Source organism: Cetorhinus maximus, chromosome 13, assembly GCF_964194155.1.
Source record: "Cetorhinus maximus chromosome 13, sCetMax3.hap1.1, whole genome shotgun sequence".
In the NCBI taxonomy this organism is placed as follows: Eukaryota; Metazoa; Chordata; class Chondrichthyes; order Lamniformes; family Cetorhinidae; genus Cetorhinus; species Cetorhinus maximus.
This window is the reverse complement of record NC_135891.1, coordinates 98,983,747-99,011,629: the sequence shown is the minus strand read 5'-3', so window position 1 is coordinate 99,011,629 and position 27,883 is coordinate 98,983,747. Positions and strand designations below refer to the sequence as shown.

Below are 27,883 nucleotides of genomic sequence, written 5' to 3'. Positions count from 1 at the left end.
CACAGGGCCATTAGCATTTGTTCTTATGTTTTGCTTTCACAGAGTGCTGACCCTGGTTCTGCTATTATTTTACCTTTATGCCAGTGTTAGCACCTTCTTTAGCTTTAACACTACCATTAACACTCCCTTTTTCCTGTGCCCATGACATCTTGGTCAAATCTCTCCTGAGCTCCCACCTATCTCCTACCTTCTATTTTGCTCCACCTGCTCCACCTCCTCTTAAACAGGATACAATCTATCACATTTCTACATCTCTTTAGCTCTGAAGAAAAGTCATATGGGCTCAAAACGATAACTCATTCCTTTCCCCAGAAAGCAGTGGAGTCAATGAATATGTTCAAGGCTGAGTTAGATAAATTTTGTTGAGCAAGGGAGTCAAGGGTTCTGGGGAGGCAGACAGAAAAGTGGAGTTGAGGCCACAATCAGATCAGCCATGATGTTAACAAATGGTGCAGCAAGCTCGAAGAGCTGAATGGCCGACTCCTGTTCCTAAGTCCTATGTTCCTAAAATTACTGCCAGTCCTGCCCCTCTTGTTCACAGTGCTAAGTAAAACTGTATGAAGCAGCTGCACAGAACCTGATTGAAGGGGGCCCATTTTCTTCTCTGACACTGGTTTCCCTACGGCAATGGATTGCCAGTGGTGAAAGTCGCAAGATTTACAGAGGATGTTTTCAATTTTCTTTTGAGGAATCTCAGGTGGCACAGCTGGTCTACTGACATTGTGGCAAGGTGCCGTGGTGTTAGTCCTCCTCCCCTGCTACGAAGGAAAATGGTGTGGGGGGTGCTGATTGAAAATATGTTAATAACCCTGATCCCAGAATTTAAGACAGCAGGAAGAGCAGACCTGTGTGGCAAGTGGACGCTCTACCTCCCCCCAAGATCACTCGCTACAAAGTTACCACAGCAATGTTTAGGATAAAGTATTGCTTGTGGGTACCTGATTACAGACATGCGGTTATGATCTAGAATGCACTGCCTCAATGAGCAGTTAAACCAGGTTCAACAGTAACTTTCAAAAGGGAATTTGATATATAATTGAAGGAGAAGAGATTATCATCCTATAGGGAAAGAGCAGGGGGTGAGATTGCTTGGATAGCTTATTTTAAAGAATCAATACAGTGTGGGAAATGAATGTTTTTTAAAAATATTTTTGGGGAATATTGTGTTATTCTGTGAAATAGATTTGTGTGTGTGTGTGTGTGTGAGATTTAATTAAGCTGGGCAGAGATTAATAGGAGAGAGGCTGCCTGCAGGGAGGTGTAAAACATGAGAAGGATGAAGGTGCTAGGCTTGAGGTACAAGTGAATAGATTAGATCTCCAATTTGCATTTTTAGATAATTTGGAGAATTTGTTTGAATATCAAAGGGGAGTCAGAGGTGAAAAAGAAACATGTTTGCATCTTGCAGGGGTTCCACAGGTAAACAGAAGGAGGGATATTATATTTCATTAGCCCAAAAGCAAAGACAAGTTGGAAACATGAAAGATCTTATATTTGGAAGGATTTGAGTTTCAAAGAGGTGTGAAAACAATGGAATGTGAGATGAAAGGGGGAAAACGGTATTTTAGAGTTACTGTGGAGAGCATAGGAGGGCTGTAACTGTTTGAGCTATTGAACTGGAGGTATGAGATGGCGCTATGGCTGGAGGTGTGGGTGAGAGAGGATGTAGTGTGAATCAATCATCCCATCAAGCCAGACAAGTCTTGGGCTGCAAAAAGCAGTTTTATTCTGAAGGTTGGATTTTCATAGCAGAGTGGAGGACAGTTACAGGTTATGTGGTATGCCTTTATTGAAACTACAGCAGTTTTCCTTGGGTAAAATTACTGGATTTCTTATAGTTAAACATCTGGAAGGCATTTACTTGTGAGTCTGACCAAGTAGTGAGTCTTTTGGGGGAATGTTTTGTAAGACTAAGGGCAGAATTTTGCTGTCGGCGAGCAGGGGGCGGGGCCCGCTCGCCGACACATAAAATAATGTGGGATGACGTTGGGCAGAATCCCTGACGTCATCCCGGTCCATTTAAATTTTCAGGAAGGCGGGGGCACAGCAAAATCAACTGTGGGCCCGCCGACCTATCAATGGCCAATTGAGGCCATTGACAGGATCAATTAAACAATTAAAGGACCTGCCCGTCCAACCTTAAGGTTGGCGGGTCGGCCAGGAGCCCCGGCGGCAAATAGAGAAAACATGAAACCTCATCCACCGGTGGGACGAGGTTTCATGTAGGGTTTTAAACATTTTAATAAAGTTATTATATAAATTATGAACATGTCCCATCTCATGTGACATTGTCATATGAGGGGGACATGTTAAGGAATTTTTTTTTCTTCTATTTTTAATATTTTTAAAAGTGTAAGTGATATCCCTGAGGCAGCACTTAGCCTCAGTGAGATGTGCGCTCTTTCATGCGCATGCGCGAAAGAGCGCACTCTCGCTTTTAGGGAATCCCCCCCCGCCCGCACAGCTTCCCGCCGGGCGTCACGCTGGGTGGGCCTTAATTGGCCCGCCCACGTAAAATGGCGGCGGGGCCCGCTTCTCCAGCGGGGATCGGCTCCCCACCCGCTGGAGATTGGGTCGGGCCCACCCACCCGACAGGCAGAAAATTCTGCCCTAAGTTTAACTGTGTATCTGTAATCTGTGTGCTTAAGTTTTATCTTATTTTTGTTGATAAAACTTTTACTTCTAATTTTTAAAATCTCAGAAGTGTTACTGGACTTCTTACCGCTGAGATCAGTGCGTCCCCTCTTGCTATCAGAATAGATAAAAAAAAAGGGTATGGCCCATAAGCCAAGTTTCCCTCTGGGATTTGGTTTATGCAGTAATTAACATCAGCTGTGGTCATAACAGCAGGCATGATGGACAGAATGGCCTTCTTCTGTGCTGTATGATTCTATGTCTACTGCCAAATCAGTATGTCTCCAAGTAAAATAAATTAAACCAATTTCTCTGTGCATTCAAATGTTCACACAATAGTAAATGTAAATGATCTTACACCATCCTTCTTGTCTCGTTCCAGTGCTCCATGCAGGAAGTCTCTGGATACCTCTTCATTCTCATCCAACCACTGTATAACAAATGGTTCAAACCAACTGTGGAAAATAGTTTCAAATTTTAATACCTTTTAATATTTGAGAAATACGTCATTCCCTTCATTCATGGTTAACATAGTTCATAAGCAGCTGTGCAATGATAATAGTAAAGAACGAAACAATCAAAGAAAAAGACAAATTAACAGTATTTCATGAGACACACTTCATCAGAACAGAACAGTTTAAATAATAATGTCTATAACCTAATACAGGAGAAAGGACAGAAAGATACACAAAACATCAGGTCTGGATTTTCCACTGGACAATATTATCTGTTGATTTTACAACAGGTTTATTTCCACCCACTAAAGCTAATATGAATACAAAGACAAACCAGTTTGTCTGGCCTTCCAATGGGTAGGACATTGGGCCTCCTATTATTTATTGCTAGTGGTACATTCTGCTGTTGTGGGAACAAGTTGCAGAACCCACTAGTAGAGCTTGGCTGGCATGCTCCTGAAGGCATTTCAGCCAGAGGGAATTACATAGAATTTACAGCAAAGAAACAGGCTATTTGGTCTGTGCCACTGTTTATACTCTACACAAAGCTCTTTCCTGTCTAATTAATACTTCCCACCCTGTCTCCTCCCACCGTCAATTCCCTTCTTGCTCATGCATGCATCAAGCCTGCTCTTAAGTGCAACAAAACTTCCCATTTCAACCACTCCATATGGTAGAAAATGATGCATTCTCACTACTTTCTGCACCCACCTCACAGTCAGAAGGGGCAGGGTTTGAACCTTGCTGCAGATAGCCTCAGAAAGTGCAGACCAGATTTTTGGGTCTGAATTTTAAATTGACATCTAGTGGGATGCTGATGTCCGGTGGCTATGGCTGCCCATACAAATCCCATCATATAGGACTGACCATCTAATCAGCCAGTATATTGTTTGTTATGACCATGGAAGGAGCACTCAGGAGCCTGTCAAACTGTTGAAATCCTGGGAATTCTCCCACTATTTCAAACGATTCTCGATGGAAAAGGTACAAAGATACACAACACTCAGCATGTGAAGTAATACATCCTAAGTTTGATCAGGTGGTTACTATCTCATAATTATATTCCCTTGTTTTGGACATTGGTCACAAATAGAAACAGTTTCTCCACATTTGCCCTCTTGAATCCCTTCATAATGGTAATGTTAAAGATCTCTGTCAGGTTTTTTAATCTTCTCTTCCAGAGAGAAGAACCACAGTTTCTCCAATCTTTCATGTTAGTTGCAGCCTCTCAATTCTATCCTTGTAACTTCCATGTAAATCTTTTCTGGGCTTTCTCCAGTGTTTCAAAATCCCTTTTGTACCATGCAGACAGCACTCTACTTGTGGTCTAGCCAAGGTTCTGTATAAAGTTAATAAGACTCCATTCTTCTTTTACATTCTAGAAATTAATCCCAACATTTTGTTTTCACTATTTATGGCCACATCAACTTGTGTTGCTCCTTTAGCGATTTATGTGTCCATACTCCCAACTGCCTTCCTCTATTCCATTTAGTTTCTTAAACTCTAAGTGGCTTCTTTATTCCTCTAACAAAATGAACCCCTTCACTATATTGAATTTAATTTGCCACTTATCCACCCACTCTGCAGGTCTGTCTGTTTTCAGTGTAGTCTTCCACATTGTGTCCTCTATTCTGTCATGAAGCATCAAATGTTTCATGGCTGCCTGCTCCCCATTTATTTTAGCTCATGAGCAGCAGACAGTGACCAAAGAGTTGTTGAAAGATTCATAACAATATCTTTGATGTTAATGACCTAACTGGTAGGTGGAATACACTACAAAATCTGATGATGGCTACATAGATTGATTTGTATCGTGACTGTTCCAGCTCTATTCTCTCTTTCGTGGTAGTAGTGACAGCTGTCATTTGGTCAGTCTTTATGTTTGCCAGTTAACTGCACATCAAATAATAAAATTAGAATATAAAAGTAGAACTATAGAATTATGTAAAGCATAGAACATTTATTCATTCATTTATCTATGATTCTTTAATATAAAAAATTTCTTCAATGTATTTTCACTCTAATGAAGAAATGTCAAGAATTAAAATATATTTTTCCTATTTGCAAAATTAAAGAAACATAATTTTATCAGTTATTGGTTTACAATGGCAGTTTACTAAAATAATTTTATGCAACTACACAAAGAACAATATATTCCAAAAGGTAAAAGATTCTATTTTAAAGTAATATTTTGTACTAGTATTATTTGCTGATTTAAATTTTTCATTTTAGGATTTGATGACATGATTCAATTCCGAACTAGTACAACTTTATTAGAAATCTCTAAGTTACATTGGGAATTATTTACTGGGAACTGATAATGAACTTGTCACACATTAGCAAATACAACTTAGTTAAATCAGTTTGGCAGGGCATCTTGAGGTGTTTTGCCCCCAGTCTAATATGTTTGCTTGCTTCATACATTTATAGTATAGGAAATCCTAGGCTAGCTCATGCAATGATTTAAGTTAGAACCTGAGTCCAAATAATTGTACTGATGCAAGGTAGATAAATGTACACTAAGTTTTCAGATGCAAGATGATCTGTGGCTTTCATTACATTAGGGTTTTGAAGAAGCGTCTTACTCTAAATGTTGTGATAATCTGAATTTTTCTCAAGAAAATGCACTTTGGTATTGTATCGTCAGTGGCAGGGTTGCAGCATCTTTGCGCCCACACACAAAAATATAAACATGGGAAACTCTTGCCGTTTCAACAGTGCTAGGAGCTTTTTTTTTTACACGTAGATCTTGGGAGTGGAGGATAGCGTCACACAGGTGAAGTAACAAAGGAAGAAATTGTTGCAGGTTTCCACTTGACCACTGCTCTCCTGAAGCCCAAGCGCCACTATGAGTGCTTTAGTTAATTAAACTTTCATAACACCTAAGGGTAGAATTGCTGTGAAAAACCTAACACTTGTCATACCAGGAGTTAGTTTTTGAATTGATTAGAGGAGTACTCACGCTGGGTACTCTGGGACTGAATTCTTGAACGCTGGCAGGTCTTTTACATACTCATTATATAACCACTTCACTTTGAAGTGTAGATTCATGTAATCTGCACTTTTGCAGAGTCTGTGCTTTTCATGTTCTGAAAGACAAAAAATGGTAAGTTTTGCAGTGGAATCAAAAGGTCCAATTGTCCTAATTAATGTTTATCATGAAATCTTTCAACAATTTTTTTGCATTATTTGTATTTGTTGTGCTACAATACTTACATTTACACACCACCTTTTACAGGCAAATGTTTCAAAGTATTTTTAAGCAATTAATTACTTCTAGAAGTAAAATAGTTGTTATGTTGGCAAGAGTAACTTCTTGCTAACTGTATACATTTAGATGTAATTGCTAGTAAGTGAATGCTTCTGTGCTTGGAACAAATCCCAGAGGGAAACTTGAAACAACTGTCATAACCCATTGTTGCAATTTGTATGTTTCGAGATGCAGGCTTTGAGTTCAGTAGCAATAAGACCACTGAGTTTCAAGAGGTTTTTTATAAAACTAAATTAAACATTTATTCAATTTATCACCTGATCTGTACTCTTGCTTTGTGTCGTGTCCTGCGCTTTCGTGTGTCACGCTGGGCCGGCCTTAATTGGCCCGCTCACATAATATGGCAGCGCCCAGCTGATCGGGGGTGCCAATCGGCTCCGCGCCCGCCCCCACACAAACCCCCGACGGGGAGAAAATTCTCCCCTATGTGTGTGTCTTAATTGGATTATAGCCAGCTAGTCTGGGTGCTTTGATGTATAGTAGTTATGAGATATTAATTAGGTAAACGTAAGGAGGGTAGAAGGAAAATGTAAATTTACATTTGTTAAATGAAAACATTCAAGACTGTGGGTGAAATCTTACACCTAGCTAGAAGACACCAAGCAATGTATTCATTTTTTTTCAGCTTACTAATAAAATTGGTGGGATGAAAGGATGTTATTGTTAGAAGAGGTAAAGTTAAAAGCCTCATGATACAATGGAAAATTTACATTCAAAGAGAAAAATATGTATAAAGGAGAAAGGAGATTGTGTGTAAGGTAGAGGCATTTTAAGATCCTACAAGCGTGAGAAGCCTCCAGCCTGTAAGCCTCAAGTGCTGTCTGCAGGAACCCAGAGCTGAAAGAAATTCATTTTGAATGTGACTGTCCAAGGTGTGCTTTGCCAGGTGTCTGTTTAAATCTATGAGTTTTACTGTTGCCTTAACGATGGTATAACTGACAGTCAGATTAAGTAGGGGATTTTTGTAGTTTAATAGTAATAATTTTGTAGACATATGTATGTGTTTACAATCTTTCTTGTATTAATAAATGTTTAATTTAGTTTTATAAAAAACCTCTTGAAACCCAGTGGTCTTATTACTACTGAACTCAAAGTCTGCATCTCGAAACATACAAATTGCAACAATGGGTTATGACAGTTGTTTCAAGTTTCCCTCTGGGATTTGAACAACTCAGCCTTTACCATCAGCTGTGTCATAATAGATGTCTTTGCAATTATATCTCAATAGTCCAAAACAGCGAGGACTACAAAGTGTATGCATTGATGCTGCATTTATATACTGCATTGCTTTTATGCTGGTGCACTTAGTTCATGGTTTCTCTTGCTTGAGGTGGGTAGTTTAAATAGATGATTATTTTTGTAAATGTTAGGCTCAGTTGTGATGACTTTTGATCTGGAAGCAGTACATCAAAGAAAATTAGCAATTTCTTTAAAATGCCTGTGGAAGCTGTCATTGTTTTTAAGATAGGGACTTTTAAGAGCTTGCATCAATTGTAAAGGGATCAATTGTACCTTTGATGAATAATAAGAAATAATGATTTATGTGACCTGATAACCCTCGAACTTGAAGCAAGAAAGAAGTTACAGTAAGGGATGCCATGAGGCCCAATACAAAAAACAGCTTTGAGCAGAGGAGCTGGAGGGCGAAGGCACAGGTGCAGAAACAAAGAGAAAGCAGACAGAGACAGGGAGAACACCCCACATTCCTGTTAGAAGCAGCAAATCAGTCTCAGGAAGAGGCCAGTTTTTCTATTCAGCAGAAAAGGGGACAAGAGCTCTAGGAGGCAATGCGTGAACTGGCTAAAAAGTCCAAAACCTGGAAAGCTGTGTGAGTAACTCCGAGACACCAAAGAGCTGGGTGTTTTCCCAGAGATGGCCAAACCGTGAACCAGGATATTTTTGGTTGGCGAGTTGAAAAGGTACTCTGGAAAGCTACACCATCAGGACTGTCATGACCTGAGGAAGAGAGCATTCGTAGAATTGTGCTTTGCTGATGATAATCATACCTGTGAAACTCAGGGCGGGGAGGTGGGGGTGGTGAAAGCCGTTGTCAGGTAGGACTCCTGACCTACCCTGCGTGAATAAAGAACAGCATATTGTAGAACTATGTGGCCATGTAGTGCCCCATAGTTTGCAGGGAGTGATTGTGGGTGCTTGTGGTTGTTTAGGACATATCTTTGCTGAATTGCTTATTTAAAGTGAAATTTACCTATTTATTTGAAATATCATTTGCCTGTTAATTCATGTTTAATTAACATTGGTTCTGATTTGTGTTAAAGTAGGAGTTACAAAAAATGAAATCTTGTTGGTAATTTCTTCATTTGAGCATCATTCAGTAAATTTGGTTATTTTGGTTTACAGTTTCCCCATGGGGATGGTAACACAGTTCATTCCAAATCTTTCCCTCAAATATTTGGATTTCTTTGACAGACTGATGACCGATTAGGAAATCGTCACTTGAACTCATAACAGTGCTTTAGTTATATCACCCAAAGATAAATCATTCTTAACACCCCAGATAAAAAAAAACCCTCGTTGATTTTTGATTATCTAATTTTATTTACATTACAGACTAATCTTAAGGTTCTGAACAATTTAAATGACAGATGCCTTTTTACTGGTTATTTGTGCAGTCACAGATTGGATTGCTTATGCATAAAAATAACAATCTTCAAGCAAAACTAGAGGTGACAAGAATTTTTCTTTAAAAAAAAGATGTGAAGGGCAGGATCCCAGTAAAAGCAGTTTACTGCTATATTAGTGCCCTTAAAAAACAGCTGCATATATCTGGGTAGGAATGGTACTGAACATTAGTACAGACACAACTGATTAAATGCTCTGTCGAACAAAGTAGTCCCAGGATTGCCACAGCCATAGCTGAGCCAGCTGGGCACTGCTGCCAGTAGTATTATTTCTGTCATGAGAATATCTTGGGATTTGCCCTGCAAGCTGCAAATTGAAGTCAGTGGCTATTTTCAGGCTTATGCGGATGGCATCTCAGGTGTCTATTCCCCTTCAGAACCACTTAAATTAAAGATTATGCCCCACAGCATGAATGTTGGCTATCTTTGAATCTACGGCTCAGAAAGAAAGCAGAAATCCAAAGTGCCAGTCCCAATCAGCCTGAAAACTATCTGATGAATTGATTACTTATTTTCTAGAACATAAAAAAATGCATATAACATTATTTACTAAGAGCTATGAGAAGCCACTTTAAACACAAAGTATCTCCCCCTTCTTTCCCTTTCCACTAAAAGCATTATTCCCCACAGAAATCTTTCATCATCACTAGGTTGTAAGTAGCTTTATGTTGCAGTTACACTCATGATTCTGAAATGCTCTTTATTTGTACTGAGGCAATTTTCACCTGGGTTTTGGTTAGGAAAAATTTGTCTTGTGAACATTTGTCTGTTGCTGATTTCATTAATCTGCTCACAGCTTAAATTTAAAATAAATGTGAACTCTGCTCATATTTGTGGCTGCTTCATTTCTTTGAAGCATTATCAATCTCATTATTTGCTAGCTATAGCTAATCAGAAAAGTGCTAGACCAGGTCATATTCAGTATGACTCAAATATTTAAAATGCTCTCTTAAAATGCTTAAATAAATGATTACATTTTCTGAAAAAAGGATACAATTAGTAAAATTGTAAAGTGCTAATTGGAAGCTCAATTTTTTTCTCAAGATTCATATAATTAACCTTCATCATGAACATTTACATTGAGATTTCAGATCTGTAACTAAAAGGAAGCAGATGGTCAATGCCCAAAGGTCCATGGATTAATTACTCATAAGAAAGCACTGAAGTGAAGAGGTAAAATGCTTCATATCTTTAGCCAATGGTAATGAAGAGATAATAAAAGGGTTTTACTTTTTATCCCATTGTTAGGAAATAGAGATAGTTTAAGTAAGTTATATTTGTATTTGTGGGTGTTAGGAATGAGTTTTAGCTTTAATGTTTAAGTTTGATTTGTATTTCTGTATCTATGTGTTAAGAAAAGGTCAAATTGGGTTTTGGTTTCACTTTAAAAGGTGCCTGCATTTCTAATGGGAATTTTACAACTGTTGCAGCTAAGTTAAACAAACAAGAGTAGAAAAACTGGGCTGTTGCTTAGCAACTGGGCTCTAGAGAGGCAGGCCCCTCCCACAGGCACACACAAGAAGCGAGAGACAGCAGTTTGGTTTGGGACCTGTTTGAGTTCAGTTGGTTTTGAAAGCAGCTGCCAGGAGAGTCTAAAAAAGAGCTCAGATAGCAAGTCCCAAACTAAAGAAAATGTTTCCAAAATCCAGGGGAGTGGAACAGGAGAAAGTCCCAACAAGACCTTCTAGTCAAAGGAAGGACAGAAACCTGGGAAAAGGTCCTGTTTAGTGATGTTAACAGTGAGGGGCAGAGAAAGGCTCCAAGCTTCAAGCTTAAAGCGATAAAGGCTTGAGAAGTCAGAAGGTCCAAAGAGACATCTGAGGGTCTGTAACCCTATGCTATGGGCATGTGAAGCAGTGGTGTACTGTTGGTAGCTGAGTCAGTGACAGAGAGTGCATGGAAGACAGCTTGAATGCACGTGGTGACTCAGGGAAAAGGGACATCAGAAGGAGAGTTTGAAACCCTGGAGGTGAACCCTTGTGGAAGGTGTTTGAGAGAAAGTGTTGGTTTGGTAGAAGATTCCAAAGCAAGTTCTGCAAGAGTGGAGATTGGAAACCCTTGTGTGAAAGACAGAGTTCAGTGAGACTGGTTGGCTCACGGTGAGACAAGCGTCTGGTGAGAGTTGAGGAGAGATCCATAGCATCTGGCTGAGGTGATATCTGTCACTTGGTTTCAGAGTATGGTGTGCCTGACCACAGGGTGCCTATTGATTTACATGGACTGCGTACTTATTGTAAACATTAGTGTATAAAATAGTTTTTGTAACTTGTGTTTTCCTTTCAAATCTGTATATATCTGTAAAGGTATAGTTGTGGCTAAAGGAGTATTGTGATATAGGTCAACTTTTCTCATTTAATAAATGTTTTATGCTTTTGTCAAAAGTTCATTAGCTGACTCTGGTGACTCTGTTCAGAAGCCCCTCTCCATGTATCTAAACAAACAAATAAAAGTTAGGATCTATCAAGCTGGGTTCCAACCTGGAATCAGGCTTGTCCAGGAGTAACCTCTGCTGAGGATCATAACACCGTGCACTTTAACCCTTGAATATTTGTTGAGAGTTGACAAATTGATGTTAATTTGCACTGCAGAAAAAATGATTCTCACTATAGATTGTTAATATGCTTCACTGGACATATATAAACTTAAAATAAATTGTAATGTGCTTTATGCCATAATAAGACCTCCCTCCTCAACTAAATAATACAGTGCTCAAAATATTCTCAATCACACTAAATGCACAATCTCCAATTCAGTATAACTTGGTTTAAAGACCGTGATAAATTTCTAGATACAAAGGGCAAAATATTCCATGCCTGTTGGTGTCAGGCATCAATGTGGGAGCAGGAGGGAAGCAGCCACTAGGGAAGCCTTGCATAAAGTGCCCATTCCTCCACAGCTGAGACAGTTCAGGTGCAGCCACATTGATATGATTGGAGTTGAGCCTCTAGCTTATCTGCCCACTCAAGCAACGCAGAGGCCTGAAAGCGCCACCAAACGCTTCAGAGCTTTTCACCCCTCGGGCACAGACTGCAAACTCATGAGAGTTTTAATGGATTGCAGAACAATTGGACGACTGGGCACATACAATCTCCTTGTGGAAACTGGCCATGGAGCTGTCACTAGTGGAGGCGCTTACAGCCCCTTGCAATATCATCAATGAGGTTTGGATCAGTCTCCTCCATGGTTCGAGGTAACAGTGCAGCCTTGGAGTGCAGGTTAGGAGAATGCCTGCACCTGAGCTGAGAGCACAGCATGCAGCCCAATGGGCAAAGCTGTTGCCAATCGGTCAGGTAGAGTGGCTCGGAGATGGGTGGTGTTTCAGGCAGCCAAGCAGTGCACTAAACTCTGGCCATCCAAGTGGTGGCCCGCACCCTCCGGGATGCATTAAGGGACCTTCAGACTTAACCAGGAGAGCTTCTTAGTATATCCAAGCTAACCCATGCGTCTCTCTCTTTCATCCTGCAGGAGGAATACATCAGGGGCATGGAGTCTGGCGATCTAGCTGTATGCCTCATGGCTTATAGAAAGCAGAGACTATGGAGAAGAGAACGACAGAGGTGCCAAGCTGGACAGGGGGAGGAACAGCACCCTCAGGAAGAAGGGGCGGCTGGGGCTCCTGCACACGCTGCTGAAGAGCGACAGTGAGCCATCGCTGGTCAGTCCCTAGCTAGACCCAGGATCTATAGGTGGCGCTTGTCATTCCTGCAGATGACCGAGAGCCAGTGTCACCAGACTGCGCATGTCCAGGGCACTGGTCGGTCACATCTGCCACCTGCTGCAGGATTTGGCGCCACGGGGTCATAGACAGCATCCACTGCCAGTGGCTGTGAAAGTGTCAGCGGTGCTCAATTTTTATGCCAATGGCTCCTTTCAGGGCTCCACAGGTGGCCTCTGTGGGTTATCACAATCCCCCACCCACAAATGCACCCAGGAGGTCACAGACACCATCTTCACGAAGGCACACAACTTTGTGCATTTCACCTGGGATCAGAGAAGCCAAGAATCAAGAACACTGGGACCTGGCCAAATCTCAGGTTTCCCCACAGGTGCAGGGTGCCATAGTCTGCACTCATGTGGTGCTCAGATCTCTATGGCAACAAGTGGTCAACTACATCACCCGCAAAGGCTTCCATTCACTGAATGTGCAGCTGGTGTGCGACCACCACAAACACATCCTGCAGGTCTGTGCACAATTCCCAGGGAGTGTCCACGACTCCTACTTTCTCAGTAGGTCTCAGATCCCTGATGTCTTCCAGGGTCCAGAGCGGCTGCAGGGTTGGCTCCTTGGGGACAAGGGCTGCCCACAGAGGATGTGACAGATGACACCTGTGTGACGGCCTCAGAATGCAGCAGAGAGAAGGTACAATGAGGCTCAAGCTGCAATTCATATTGTGGTGGAGCAAACCATTGGAATGTTGAAAATGAGGTTCCGGTGCCTGGACTGGTCTGGTGGAGCCCTGAAATATAGTCCACAGAGGGTGTCACGTGTCATCGTTGCCTGCTGCACCCTTTACAACCTGGCGCTGCAACGGGGAGAGGAACTGGCTGAGGAGGAGATGGAGAAGCTGCGCGTCTCCTCTGATGAAGAGGGCGCGACAGGGATGAGGGTGAGGAGGTCCTTGAAGGCGAGGATGACTGCCATGAGTCCATTGTACTGGCCAAATGAGACAGGCGCGCTCGGGAGGCTCTCATAGCTGCCAGATTTGTGGAGGATGATGACCATGCTGTGAAGAGATGCCATAGACACATTGCATCTGTGAATGATTGGCTCCAATCTGGCTGATGGCAGTGCACATACCCTCTGTGAGAAGGCTCCTGTCATGGTGACACAGTGGATGCCCATATTCCCTACATTCTAGGAGGATGATGATGACATGCAGTGGGGACACTCCACAGATCCTGACGTAGCTTATGTGAATGTCTGACTCCTGTCTGGCTGATGGCACCTCGCTTGCGTTCTGTGAATAGGACCATATCTTGGAGATGCGTTGGGGAAACTTTAACTTCTCCTGATCCTACGGCATCCTTCATGAGCTGAACCCTTCAGGACCGCACCATCACCGGACACAGACACTGATGAGATGGGGGTCAGCCGCACCTCAAAGGCACTGGAAGCGCACAGAGAGAACGATGAACTCTGTGCCACTGGCCCAGGACATTCTGGCAGCAAAGATCAGCCCCAGTGAGGTGCAGGCATGACCGATGTGTCCAGTGACGGTGAAGGCCACACCAGCAGTGTGCTGGGAAGGTTACACACTGCACAGGGAAGAGGCCCTGGACTGAGACACCTGCTTTTATCTTGTGCAGGGACCAAGGTTTCACATCTGAGTGACATGAACCCTGCTCATCAGAACAAGGAGCCATTGGCAAGGAGACATTCTTGGGAGTTTATTTACAATAGTGAACAGTAAGTACAAGTAATTAACACCCGTTCCCAGGCTGTGCAACTACATCTTCTTAACTTGAGGTGTCAGCTGTGGCTCAGTTCATAGCACCCTCGCCTTTGAATCAGAAGGTTGTGGGTTCATGTCCCACTCCCGGGAACCAAGAACTGTGAATGTACTCGAAAGAGTTACAATCTGTGACTGTTGATAACTCGAAAGAGTTACATCTTCTTAACTTGAGGTGTCAGCTGTGGCTCAGTTCATAGCACCCTCGCCTTTGAATCAGAAGGTTGTGGGTTCATGTCCCACTCCCGGAAACCAAGAACTGTGAATGTACTCGAAAGAGTTACAATCTGTGACTGTTGATAACTCGAAAGAGTTACATCTTCTTAACTTGAGGTGTCAGCTGTGGCTCAGTTCATAGCACCCTCGCCTTTGAATCAGAGGGTTGTGGGTTCATGTCCCACTCCCGGAAACCAAGAACTGTGAATGTACTCGAAAGAGTTACAATCTGTGACTGTTGATAACTCGAAAGAGTTACATCTTCTTAACTTGAGGTGTCAGCTATGGCTCAGTTCATAGCACCCTCGCCTTTGAATCAGAGGGTTGTGGGTTCATGTCCCACTCCCGGAAACCAAGAACTGTGAATGTACTCGAAAGAGTTACAATCTGTGACTGTTGATAACTCGAAAGAGTTACATCTTCTTAACTTGAGGTGTCAGCTGTGGCTCAGTTCATAGCACCCTCGCCTTTGAATCAGAGGGTTGTGGGTTCATGTCCCACTCCCGGAAACCAAGAACTGTGAATGTACTCGAAAGAGATACAATCTGTGACTGTTGATAACTCGAAAGAGTTACATCTTCTTAACTTGAGGTGTCAGCTGTGGCTCAGTTCATAGCACCCTCGCCTTTGAGTCAGAAGGTTGTGGGTTCATGTCCCACTCCCGGAAAAAAAAACACAAGAACTGTGAATGTACTCGAAAGAGTTACATCTTCTTAACTATTTTGTTAATTTAGTTTAATTGGTTGACTCCTAAAAGAGTTACATCTTCTTAACCTTCCTAACCCTGCTATTATGTCTAGGTGCTCCCCCAAAATCCACAGAGGAGGCGGAGGTAGCCTGCTGACTGCTACACCCTGCCTGTGAGGACTTGACGGGTATCCTCTGGAGGGCTGTGACCTGCTGTGCGGCAGTGGAACCCTCCTTGACCTGTGGAGCTGGATTTGCTGGGGTCACAGGAAGAGGGGGTTTGGATGGGCTGGAAACTCCCGGAGTCACTTGGGTGGATGGCCCTGGGGTGTGCTGATCTTCCTCCGTATGGGTGCTGAGGGCGCCTGGCTGACTCCTTGAGGGGAATGGGAAGCTGGAGTGAGATCGGGTTGCCCCGCACCCCTCTATGGCATCAGCGATGGAGTTCAGCCCACCCAGCAGTGGAGGATCAATGTCTTGGACCAAGGCATCCATGGCAGCCGCCATCTTACCAGTTTTGACCTCGGTGCATTGATATGCCATCACTATCACCTCAGACTGAAGGCAAACAGACTCCTCAATCATGCTTCCAATCTGAGGAGTGCAGCGGACATCCCTTCCTGATATTCCCGGGCTTGCCTTTGCAGCTCCAGCAACTGTGACATGACTGAGTCCAGAGGCTCATCACCTGACTCAGACTCAGCAGATTTCTGGCCTCCAGCAGTCCTCCAAGTGCCAGAAACCTGGGAAGTCCCTGCCCCCGCCTGCTGTGGATCAGACAGTGCGATGTGCTCACCAGATTGTGACCCCAAGGCTATTCTAAAGCTGGGTCTAACCGAGGTGTGTGTCTCTGTGCTGATGGAGGGTGTGGGTGAGGCTGTGACGGGACTTCAATGAGGGTTTCAGCCGATTCCTCTTCTGCGGTGTCTTCGGGGCTTATGGATTCCCTCGGCTGTTTCCCAGATGTGCCTGCAAAAGCAATGAGAGATAATTAGTATATGGCAGGGGCCTGTGAAACAGGACACATCACTCACAGCATGGTTATCTGATGGATATTGCACTGCTGGACTCTCACTCGGTAGAGCAGCGCCGACCTCACCGTCAGCACAGGACCGGTCCCGGTCATCGCCGGCCAGCTGGATGGCTCTGTTTTCAAAGTCTGTGAGGACCTTGATTTCGGGCATTCCTCCTCCAGCCTGCGACCTCTCCCTCTTGTTGTGTGCCAGCTTGTCCTGCATGAAGACAGATGGCGAGAGTGTAAGCAGGACCTCTGTCAGGCCAGATGATAGTGGCAAGTGGTCCCATGGATGAGATGAGGACAATGAAGGTGAGTGTGAGAGAGTGAATGCTGATGTCCCTTGAACTGGCAGTGAGTGAGGGCCCTGTGGATGCGTGATGGCTTTGTGAGTGTGTGAGTTGAGAGTGATGAGAAGAGTGACTTACCTTGGCCGAACGGAGGAGATCATTCATCCTCTTTCGGCACTGGGTGGCTGTCCTCTTTTGCAGGGCGTTGGCACTGACCACTGTTGCCACTGCCTCCCAAGTCGGATTAGTGACACCAGGTGTTCCAGAGATGCATCACTGAATCAGGCGGGCTGCAGTCTTCTTGCCTTTCAGGGCCATGTCTTGTGTGCAGCAGTCCTGGGCTGGAAGCACTGAGAGGTGTGTGCGCGGTTGCACCTTAAACATGGCGCCCGGTGTGAGGAAGTGGTGCGGTGACAGGGTGGCAGGAAAATTGGAGGCTGCCCACCAGCAAAACGGTGCATTTCCCAGGAATGCATCTTTAATGAGATGGGATTGGAACAATACGGTGTGAAAAGCTGCCATTGCGACCAGCGGGTAAAACATTCTTTTTCCCACCTGCTACCACACTTAGTGCAAATCTTGGACGATTCTGCCCAAAGTTTCAAAAACAGCCAGAAGCATTCAGCCTTAAAGATATTAAACAATAAGATCCAATGTGACTCTTCCTCAGAACGAGACTTGAAATGTTAACTGTTTCTCTCTTCTCGCTCCCAGACCTGCTGAGTTTTTCTAGCACTTCCTGTTTTTATTTCAGATTTCCAGCATCCGCAGTATTTTGCTAATCTTAGTATCACTCTTGGAGTCAGATTCCAATCAAATATCTGAGTGCACTTCAGTTGCTTTTATATTGGTCTGTTTTTTAGTTCAGATTTTGGAATTCCTCTATCAGTGAGCCGGCTCTCAGTGTTTGTGCTGTTAAACCCAGTTCCCATAACTTGTCAATCCGGTTAATGGATTTGTAACGAAATTAATGCTGGCTGCTGGCTCTCAGATTCCAAATTTAAAGACCAACATAAAAGCAGCTTTAAGTCAAATGGTGTGAAAGTGCTGCCAACTTGGCATTCTCACACCATTTTAAGTTTGTGCCAGGTTCATTTTAAACCAAGCTTGGCACAAAGAGACATTTTGAAAATGCCCCTTCAGTCTATCATTTTTTTTTAGAACAATAGTCAGCAATCAGGCATTATCTGTTCTGTTGAAGAGTCATTCCGACTCGAAACATCAACTGTATCCCTCTCCGCAGATGCTGTCAGACCTGCTGAGTTTTTCCAGCTATTTTTGTTTTTGAATCAGGCATAATTAATGTTTTGTAACTTGTAAAACTTTGTATGGGTTTTTTTTTAAATGTAATGAAAAATCAGACACTTCAATTTACACTCTGGTCACATTAAAAAATTAATCGCCTTATGTTGAGTACCAAGCTCTTTAGTCACTATAACCTTACTGGAGCGATGAGCATAAGGTAGTAAAACCTCTAGTATGCTGAAAGCACATTATGCCATACTGATGAGACCAAAAACTGCAGAATAAGTATAGCCCAAGTTGACATTTATCGAACTTAAAGGTGCTTCAAAAGTAATTCTATTGAACTGGACAGGTTTAAAATCAGTTCTGCAACAATGGAAGTTGTTCAGAAACTACCTGATATTTACATTATCAAATACAAGTCGCCTGGGGTAGGAATTTTCTGTTCATCCCAACAGTCTGTTCCAACCCCAGCTGACTTTCCAGAGCATGGATGATAACCTTGGTGGGCTTCCTGAGGGATGCCTGCTGAAGAGAACTGGCAAAGCTTTGCCTTGTACACAATCATTTATCAAAGGTGTGCAGAGGTAAAGTGCTTCATGTCTTTAGCCAATAGAGATGAAGAGAATTGAAAAGCATTATTTTTATCCTATTCACTTTAACCCTACTTGTAATATTTTTTCAGGAATTAGCAATTTGACATAACAATTGAATAGATAAATGGAAAGAAAATAACTTTAACTTTTTTTTTTACATTTTTGAAAGAAATTTACTTAAGATGAGGTATGTCAGGGCTGGGGAGTAGAACAGATTTCCATTTCTGACTCTGACTGCTACTTGCAAATTCAAGATGAGTAAATTTAAAAGAAAGAAAACTGAAATAATGAATGGTGCTGCTCTTTCTGTTGCCATTGGTGCTTACCAATGGAATCAAATGGCTTTTGATTTGCCAACAATCAATCTGACACTTGGTTGATTAGTTAAATGATGAGTCTCCATTTTAGCCAATCACTAATTTCTGTTGAACATGCGATGCCCCCAATGTGTGACACCTTTGTAGAGTCGGGCATGATGAATAAAAACGGAATGCAAGATCTTTAAATCTCTTTCTGGCATTGTTTTCGACTGGCCCCCTTCAGAAACTCCCAGATATGCATATTGATCTTTCACATCAACAGACACTAACAAAACTCAGGATATTGGCCGAGTTTTTTTGCTCCTGTTTGTGGTAGGGCGTTATAGCAGGCGGGAGCGGATAATGTAGGGAGATTGCAAAAATCGGTTTGACACCATCGTAAAACCAGTTTGCGATCGTCTGCGCCACCCACCAATGGCGGGGCCGCAATTCCCATCGCCGCAGATCAGGAACTTAATTTCAATACTTTAGCATCTAATTATAAGCCCTGTTCACTGAAATCATCCCCCCCAAGCTGGATCATGAGCTACCACGCCAACATGTTTCTCAACTGTATATAAGCGACTAGCACCTGGTGACCTGCACTTCACTCAGGAGTTTGAGGTTCATTTGCCTACCCTGTTTCGGGCAGCACTCATGGTCATCAGCGCCCAGCTTCGGAGGCAGCACCACATCACTTTTAGGGGGGCTCACGGGTAGGTTTCTACCCACCAGACTAGCAGTGAAGCTGGGGTAGATTCAGTGGCTGCAGGACTAGGGCTTGCTTGGGGAAGGGAGGTATCCAAGGGTGTGTATGGAGGCACATGTTGACTTGTGCAAGTGGCCTCAAGATGGTGAGGGCTGAGGAGGCAGTCTCCAGAGGAGATGAGGCCAGATGAAGATGTGAGGGTGTGGGCGGTGATGTCTCTTGAGCTGGCAGTGAGAGAGATGCCAGTGAATGTGTGATGGTCTTGTGAGTGTGTGAGTTTAGAGTGAAGAGATGGTTGCCTTATCCTGGCAGCATAGATCAGATCATTTATCCTCTTTCTGCATTGGATGGCCAACCCTTCTGTGCAGCATTGGCACTGATCACCACTGCCATCACCTCCCAAGCTGGAGTGGTGAGATTGTTGGGCCACCTGCGGCCAGAGTGGGAGTAGAGGACATCACAGTAAGCCTCCAAAAGGCATTCCAGGGACAGGCCACTGAAATCTCCTTGGCTTTTGGGGCCATGTCTTCACTGGAGCAGTCCTGGGCTGCAAATATTGAGAACCGTGTGCAGTTTAGATATGGCACCTGGAGTGAAGAAACGGTGAGGTATCAGAAACGATTCAGAAACCGTCCGCCGCCAATACACCAATGTTTCCTTTGCCTGCATTATTGATGAGGCAGGGAGCAGACAGTATGGCACAAAAATCCACTCTTGCAGCCCTCTTTTTTCATGCCTGTCACCGCACTTAGTGCAACTCAGAGAAAACTCTGCCTATTGTGTTAATGATTTTAGAGATACTAGAACACAGCTAAAATTTAGAACTGAATGGAGCTTTGCCTCATTAACTAACTATTATTTCATCAGCAGTAGCTCTTAGAGTTTGAAGGCTCAAGATGAGTTGATTGCCAGTGATAATTGGTTCTCGTCTCAGATTTGCACTGCAGGAGGTTCTGAAACAATCACTATGGAAAGATGAAGGGCGTTTCATGTAGAAATATTAATAGAACTGTCAGTGATTAGTTCAGGAGTTATTTAAAATGACATTTTATGGCTGTTCCTATCGAATGTGCTGAACTAGGAAATTTAACAATTTTCTGCATTTAAAATAAAATCTAATTATCAGGTACTGTATTACATCACAATGAATACTGGGTGCAAGACTAAAATCTCAGAAATAGCATGGTTGAAATCAGGTTATGTACTATTATTACGTGGTTTTTCCCTTTCCCAATACGCTACCATACAGTACACACTGCAACCCAAGGGCAGCTTATTTGTTCTGGGCTCCAGAAATCCAGGTACATTTGCACTTTGATTTTCTGGAATTGCATAAATAGTTTTATTCTGTGGGTGAAAATGATAATTTCAGTATCAAAACTAAGATTTTTTGCATTTCTATTTTTTAAGCAAAAGGTTCTCATAGAATGTACGCACAATATAATTTGTATCGTTAATGTGCAGCACTCCTATAATACTTTATGACTAGTTAGAATACAGGTGTAAAATAAATGGATTAAGTTGCTTTCCTAAAGAGCTGCCAACCAAAAAGTACAGGCCCAGGTTATCGCTCCAGGGTCGGGTGCAGAGAGACGGGAGAATTCCCGGTTCCCTGAACCCAACCTTTAGAAACGGCTGCCCAGATGTTGGATTTTTGGTCCGGGGGTGAGGGGTAGTGAGTGTGGGGAAGTTGTGGTGGGCAACCCCTGGGAAAGACGGAGGAGGATGTCAGGTGTGGAAGTGGGCCGGGCAGAAAGCCTGCCCCGGGGATCTGACACTGACCAAAGTTTAAAAATAAAGATGAAAACATTAAATATTCCTCCAGTTCTAACCCCCTCAATCCCCCTAACCCCATTCCATCTCATGCCTCCCACCCATCCCCCATAACCCCTCATACCCTCCCAACCATACTAACCTATGCCCCTCCAACCATCCCCATGGCCCTTTAAAGCCCCTATGCCAACTCATGCCCTGCAACCCATCTTCCTTTGCCCTGAAACCAGGCTTGTCCAACCTTTTCACATGGGAGCTGCACGTCAGTTTTTCTAACACTGGGTGTGGGGGTGGAGGTGGGAGGTGGAGCTGCTGAGAAAACTTCAGAGAGATAAAGTTTGGCCCAACATTAAACATGAACTGAAATTGGGAAGCTGACACATGAAAAGAAACAGCTTGTGAGCAAAAAAAAAACACAGCAATTAATTATTTATTACACTTTTAAAAAAATTAAGATGATCATTCAAGTGTGAAAGGCTGAGTGTGCATCCAACTCACTCCCACTCTCAGGGTGCTCAATCACTCACCCTCACCGACTGAGAGTGGGTGAGAGTGCTGTTTGGTGTGTGGGTGAGAGGGTGAATGGAACACAGACCGGGAGTGAGCCAGGCACTCTCGCCACCTTCTCTCTCTGTCACAGACAGACAGACACACACACACACACCCTCTCTCCCAGACTCGCGCCTCCTTCGCACCCCCACTTTCTCTCTCTCAATCTCAGATAGACAGACACACACACACTCACCCTCTCTCCCATATACAAACATATTCACCCTCACTCCCAGAGACACACACACACACTCACCCCTGCTCCCAGGCACACACAAACTCACCCTGTCTCCCAGGCACACACAAACTCACTCTCTCTCCCAGGCACACACACACACACACTCAATCCCCCTCTCAGACAGACGCACACACAATCCCCCTCTCAGACAGACACACACACTCTCATTCTCTCAGACACACACACACACTCTCTCTCGGTCTCTCTCTGACACACACACACACACACACACTCTCTGTCTCTCTCTGACACACACACACACACTCTCTGTCAGACACACACGCACTCTCTGTCAGACACACACACGCACTCTCTGTCAGACACACACACGCACTCTCTGTCTCCCAGACACACACACACTCACCCTGTCTCCCAGACACACACACACTCACCCTGTCTCCCAGGCACACACACACTCACCCTGTCTCCCAGACACACACACACTCACCCTGTCTCCCAGACACACACACACTCACCCTGTCTCCCAGACACACACACACACACACACTCTCTCTCCCAGGCACACACACACACAATCCCCCTCTCAGACAGACACACACACAATCCCTCTCTCAGACAGACACACACACAATCCTCTCTCAGACAGTCACACACACTCTCAGACACACACACACTCATTCTCTCACACACACACACACACTCTCTCTGACACACACACACACAAACACACTCTCTCAGACAGACACACACATACACTCTCTGTCAGACACACACATACTGTCAGACACACACACTCTCTCTCAGGCACACACACTCTCTCTCAGGCACACACACTCTCACCCCCTCTCCCAGGCACACACAAACTCACTCTCTCTCCCAGACATACACACACAATCCCCCTCTCAGACACACACACACAATCCTCCTCTCAGACAGACACACACACAATCCCCCACTCAGACACACACACACTCTCATTCTCTCAGACACACACACACACTCTCATTCTCTCAGACACACACACACACTCTCATTCTCTCAGACAGACACGCACACTCACTCTCTTTCAGACATGCACTCTCACTCTCTCTCAGGCACACGCACTCTCACTCCCTCTCAGGCACACGCACTCTCACTCCCTCTCAGGCACACACACACTCTCTCTCAGGCACACACACTCACTCTCTCTCAGGCACACACACTCACTCTCTCTCAGGCACACACTCTCACTCTCTCTCAGGCACACACTCTCACTCTCTCTCAGGCACACACTCTCACTCTCTCTCAGGCACACACACTCTCTCTCTCTCAGGCACACACACACTCACTCTCTCAGGCACACACACTCACTCTCTCTCAGGCACACACACTCACTCTCTCTCAGGCACACACACACACTCTCTCTCAGGCACACACACACACTCTCTCTCAGGCACACACACACACTCTCTCTCAGGCACACACACTCACTCTCTCTCAGGCACACACACTCACTCTCTCTCAGGCACACACACTCACTCTCTCTCAGGCACACACACACACTCTCTCTCAGGCACACACACACTCTCAGGCACACACACACTGTCTCTCAGGCACACACACACTCTCTCTCAGGCACACACACTCACTCTCTCTCAGGCACACACTCTCACTCTCAGGCACACACACTCACTCTCTCTCAGGCACACACACTCACTCTCTCTCAGGCACACACACTCACTCTCTCTCAGGCACACACACTCACTCTCTCTCAGGCACACACACTCACTCTCTCTCAGGCACACACACTCACTCTCTCTCAGGCACACACACTCACTCTCTCTCAGGCACACACACACACTCTCTCTCAGGCACACACACTCACTCTCTCTCAGGCACACACACACACTCTCAGGCACACACACACACTCTCTCTCAGGCACACACACACATTCTCTCTCTCTCAGGCACACACACACACTCTCTCTCAGGCACACACACTCTCTCTCAGGCACACACACTCACTCTCTCTCAGGCACACACTCTCACTCTCTCTCAGGAACACACACTCACTCTCTCTCAGGCACACACACTCACTCTCTCTCAGGAACACACACTCACTCTCTCTCAGGCACACACACTCACTCTCTCTCAGGCACACACACTCACTCTCTCTCAGGAACACACACTCACTCTCTCTCAGGCACACACATTCACTCTCTCTCAGGCACACACACTCACTCTCTCTCAGGCACACACACTCACTCTCTCTCAGGCACACACACTCTCACTCTCTCTCAGGAACACACACACTCACTCTCTCTCAGGAACACACACTCACTCTCTCTCAGGCACACACACTCACTCTCTCTCAGGCACACACTCTCACTCTCTCTCAGGCACACACTCTCACACTCTCTCAGGCACACACTCTCACACTCTCTCAGGCACACACACTCTCTCTCTGACACACACAATTTCTATCTCTGAAAGACACACTCTCTCAGACCACACACACACACACTCTCTCTGACGCACACACACTCTCTCTGACGCACACACACTCTCTCTGACGCACACACACACTCTTAGACACACACACACTCTCTCTGACGCACACACACACACTCTCTCTGACGCACACACACACACTCTCAGACACACAGACACACTCTCTTAGACACACACACACTCTCTCTGACGCACACACACACACTCTCTCTGACGCACACACACTCTCTCTGACGCGCACACACACTCTGACGCACACACACTCTCTCTGACGCACACACACACTCTCTCTGACGCACGCACACACTCTCTCTCAGACACACAGACACACTCTCTTAGACACACAGACACACTCTCTTAGACACACACACACTCTCTCTGACGCACACACACACTCTCTCTGACGCACACACACACTCTCTCTGACGCACACACACACTGTCTCTGACGCACACACCCGCACTCTCTCTCTCACAGACACACACGCACGCACACGCTCTCTCTGACACACGTGCATGCACACTCTCTCTCTCAGACATGAGCACACAAACACTCGCTCTCAGATACACACGCACGCACACGCTCTCAGACAAACGCGCACTCTCTCTCTCAGACACACGCGCACACACACGCTCTCTCTCAGACACACGTGCATGTATACTCTCTCTCAGACACGAGCACACAAACACTCGCTCTCAGACACACGCGCACACACTCACTCTCTCAGGCACACACACGCACACACTCTCTCTGAGACACACACACGCACACACACTCTCTCGGGCACACACACGCGCGCTCTCTCTCAGACACACACACGCAAACTCTCTTTCTCAGACACACACACACATGTGCACACTCTCTTTCTCAGACACACACACACTCTCACTTAGACACACACACGCACTCTCCCTCAGACACACATGCAGTCTCCCTCCGATACACGCACACACATATACCCGCTCTCTCTCAAACACACACAGACACACACTGTCGCAGGCATGCGCACATGCTCTCTCAGACACGCAAATATACCCTCTCTCTCAGACACACACACCTGCACACTCTCTCTCTCAGACACACACACCCGCGCACTCTCTCTCTCAGACACACACACCTGGGCACTCTCTCTCTCAGACACACACACCCGGGCACTCAGATATACACACCTGCGCACTCTCTCTCTCAGACACACACGCACGCACACACTCTCAGGCACACACGCACGCACTCACACTCTGAGACACAGACACATGCGTTCACTCTCTTTTGGGCACACAAACGTATACACTCTCTCTTGGGCACACACATGCGCACACTCTCAGACACACATACACGCACTCACACACTCTGAGACACAGACACACGCGCACACTCTCTCTCGGGCACACATATGCATATGCACACTCTCTCTCAGACACACACATACACACTCTCTCTCCCTCAGATATGCACATGCACTCTCCCTCAGATAAATACACACACAAATCCCCTCCCTCTCTCAGACACACACACACACTCTCAAACACGTTCAGACACACACTCTCGCAAACACGCACACACACACTCTCAGACACGCACACGCGCACTCTCAGACACGCACACGCAATCTCCCTCAGACACACACAGCCCCTCTCTCTCTCACACACACACACCCCTCTCTCAAACACACGCACACACACAAACACTCTCCCTCAGACACACACACACACACACACACACACCCGCTCTCTCTCAAACACACACACGCAAACCCCCTCCCTCTCTCAAACACACGCACACACACAAACCCCCTCCCTCTCTCAAACACACACACACACAAACCCCCTCTCTCCCTCACACACACATACACACACACACACCCGCTCTCTCTCAAACACACACACACAGACAAACACAAACCACCTCCTTTCAGACACACACAACCACACTCTCAGACACACACAGGCACACACACTCAGACACGCACACTCACCCTCCCTCAGACACACACATGCACTCTCCCTCAGACACACACATGCACGCTCCCTCAGACACATACACACACAAATCCCCTTCCCCTCTCAGACACACACACACACACTCTCAAACATGCTCAGATACACACTCTCTCAGACACGCACACGCACACTCTCTCCCTCAGACACACATGCACTCTCCCTCCCTCAGGCACACATGCACACTCTCCCTCAGACACACACCCCCTCTTTCTCAAACACACACATAGACATAAACCGCTAACCTCTCTCAGACATGCACTCACGAACTCTGTCAGACACGCACGCATGCACCTTTCAGACACGCACACACACTCTGTCTCAGACACGTGCAAACACTCTGTCTCAGACACAAACACCCGCACACTCTCTCTCTCAGACACACACGCACGCACACTCTCTCTCTCAGACACGAGCACGCAAACACTCGCTCTCAGCCACACACATTCTCTGAGACACACTCTCTCTCTGACACGCGCACACACACTCTCTCCCTCAGACACGCACTCGTTCTCCCTCAGATGCGCACAATCTCCCTCAGATGCACACATGCTCACTCTCTCCCTCAGATGCGCACTCTCTCCCTCAGACGCGCACTTTCTCCCTCAGATGCGTACACTCTCCCTCAGACGCACACACACACGCACTCTCTCCCTCAGATGCGCACTCTCCCTCAGACGCGCACATGCGCACTCTCTCCCTCAGACGCGCACACGCGCGTTCTCTCCCTCAGATGCGCACACGCATGCTCTCTCTCCCTCAGACGCGCACACGCGCGCTCTCTCTCCCTCAGACGCGCACACGCGCGCTCTCTCTCCCTCAGACGCGCACACGCGCGCTCTCTCTCCCTCAGACGCGCACACGCGCGTTCTCTCCCTCAGACGCGCACACGCGCGCTCTCTCTCCCTCAGACGCGCACACGCGCGCTCTCTCTCCCTCAGACGCGCACACGCGCGCTCTCTCTCCCTCAGACGCGCACACGCGCGCTCTCTCTCCCTCAGACGCGCACACGCGCGCTCTCCCTCAGACACGCACACGCGCTCTCCCTCAGACACACACACTCCCTCTCTCTCAAACACACACACAGACACGCACACACCCCTCTCAGACACACACACACACTCACCCTCTCTCTCAGACATGTGCACACTTGCCCACCCTCCCTCTCAGTCAGATACACATACAAACACGCTCACTCTCCCTGTCTCAGACAACCACACAACCACCCTCACTCACCTACCCACCTTCACTTCCCCACCCCCTCTCACTCCGCCATCTACTGACCCACTCACCCTCACTTACTTACCCTACCTCACCAAATCGGCTGCGGGAGGCGGGGGAGTGGGGGGTGGGGTGGGGGTGGTGA

General features: G+C 45.6%; 1 protein-coding gene across 1 annotated transcript in view; it reads right to left on the bottom strand.

Moving 5' to 3' along the window:
• LOC144688872 (protein unc-13 homolog A-like) overlaps nucleotides 1–27,883 on the bottom strand; it is a 425,192-nt gene that overhangs the window by 71,068 nt on the left and 326,241 nt on the right. Inside the window, exons 28-29 of the mRNA XM_078555875.1 lie at nucleotides 6,052–6,178; nucleotides 2,993–3,089 (exon numbers count right to left, since the gene is read on the bottom strand). Of these exons, the coding sequence (XP_078412001.1) occupies nucleotides 2,993–3,089; nucleotides 6,052–6,178 (224 nt within the window). The remainder of the gene's footprint in view (nucleotides 1–2,992; nucleotides 3,090–6,051; nucleotides 6,179–27,883) is intronic.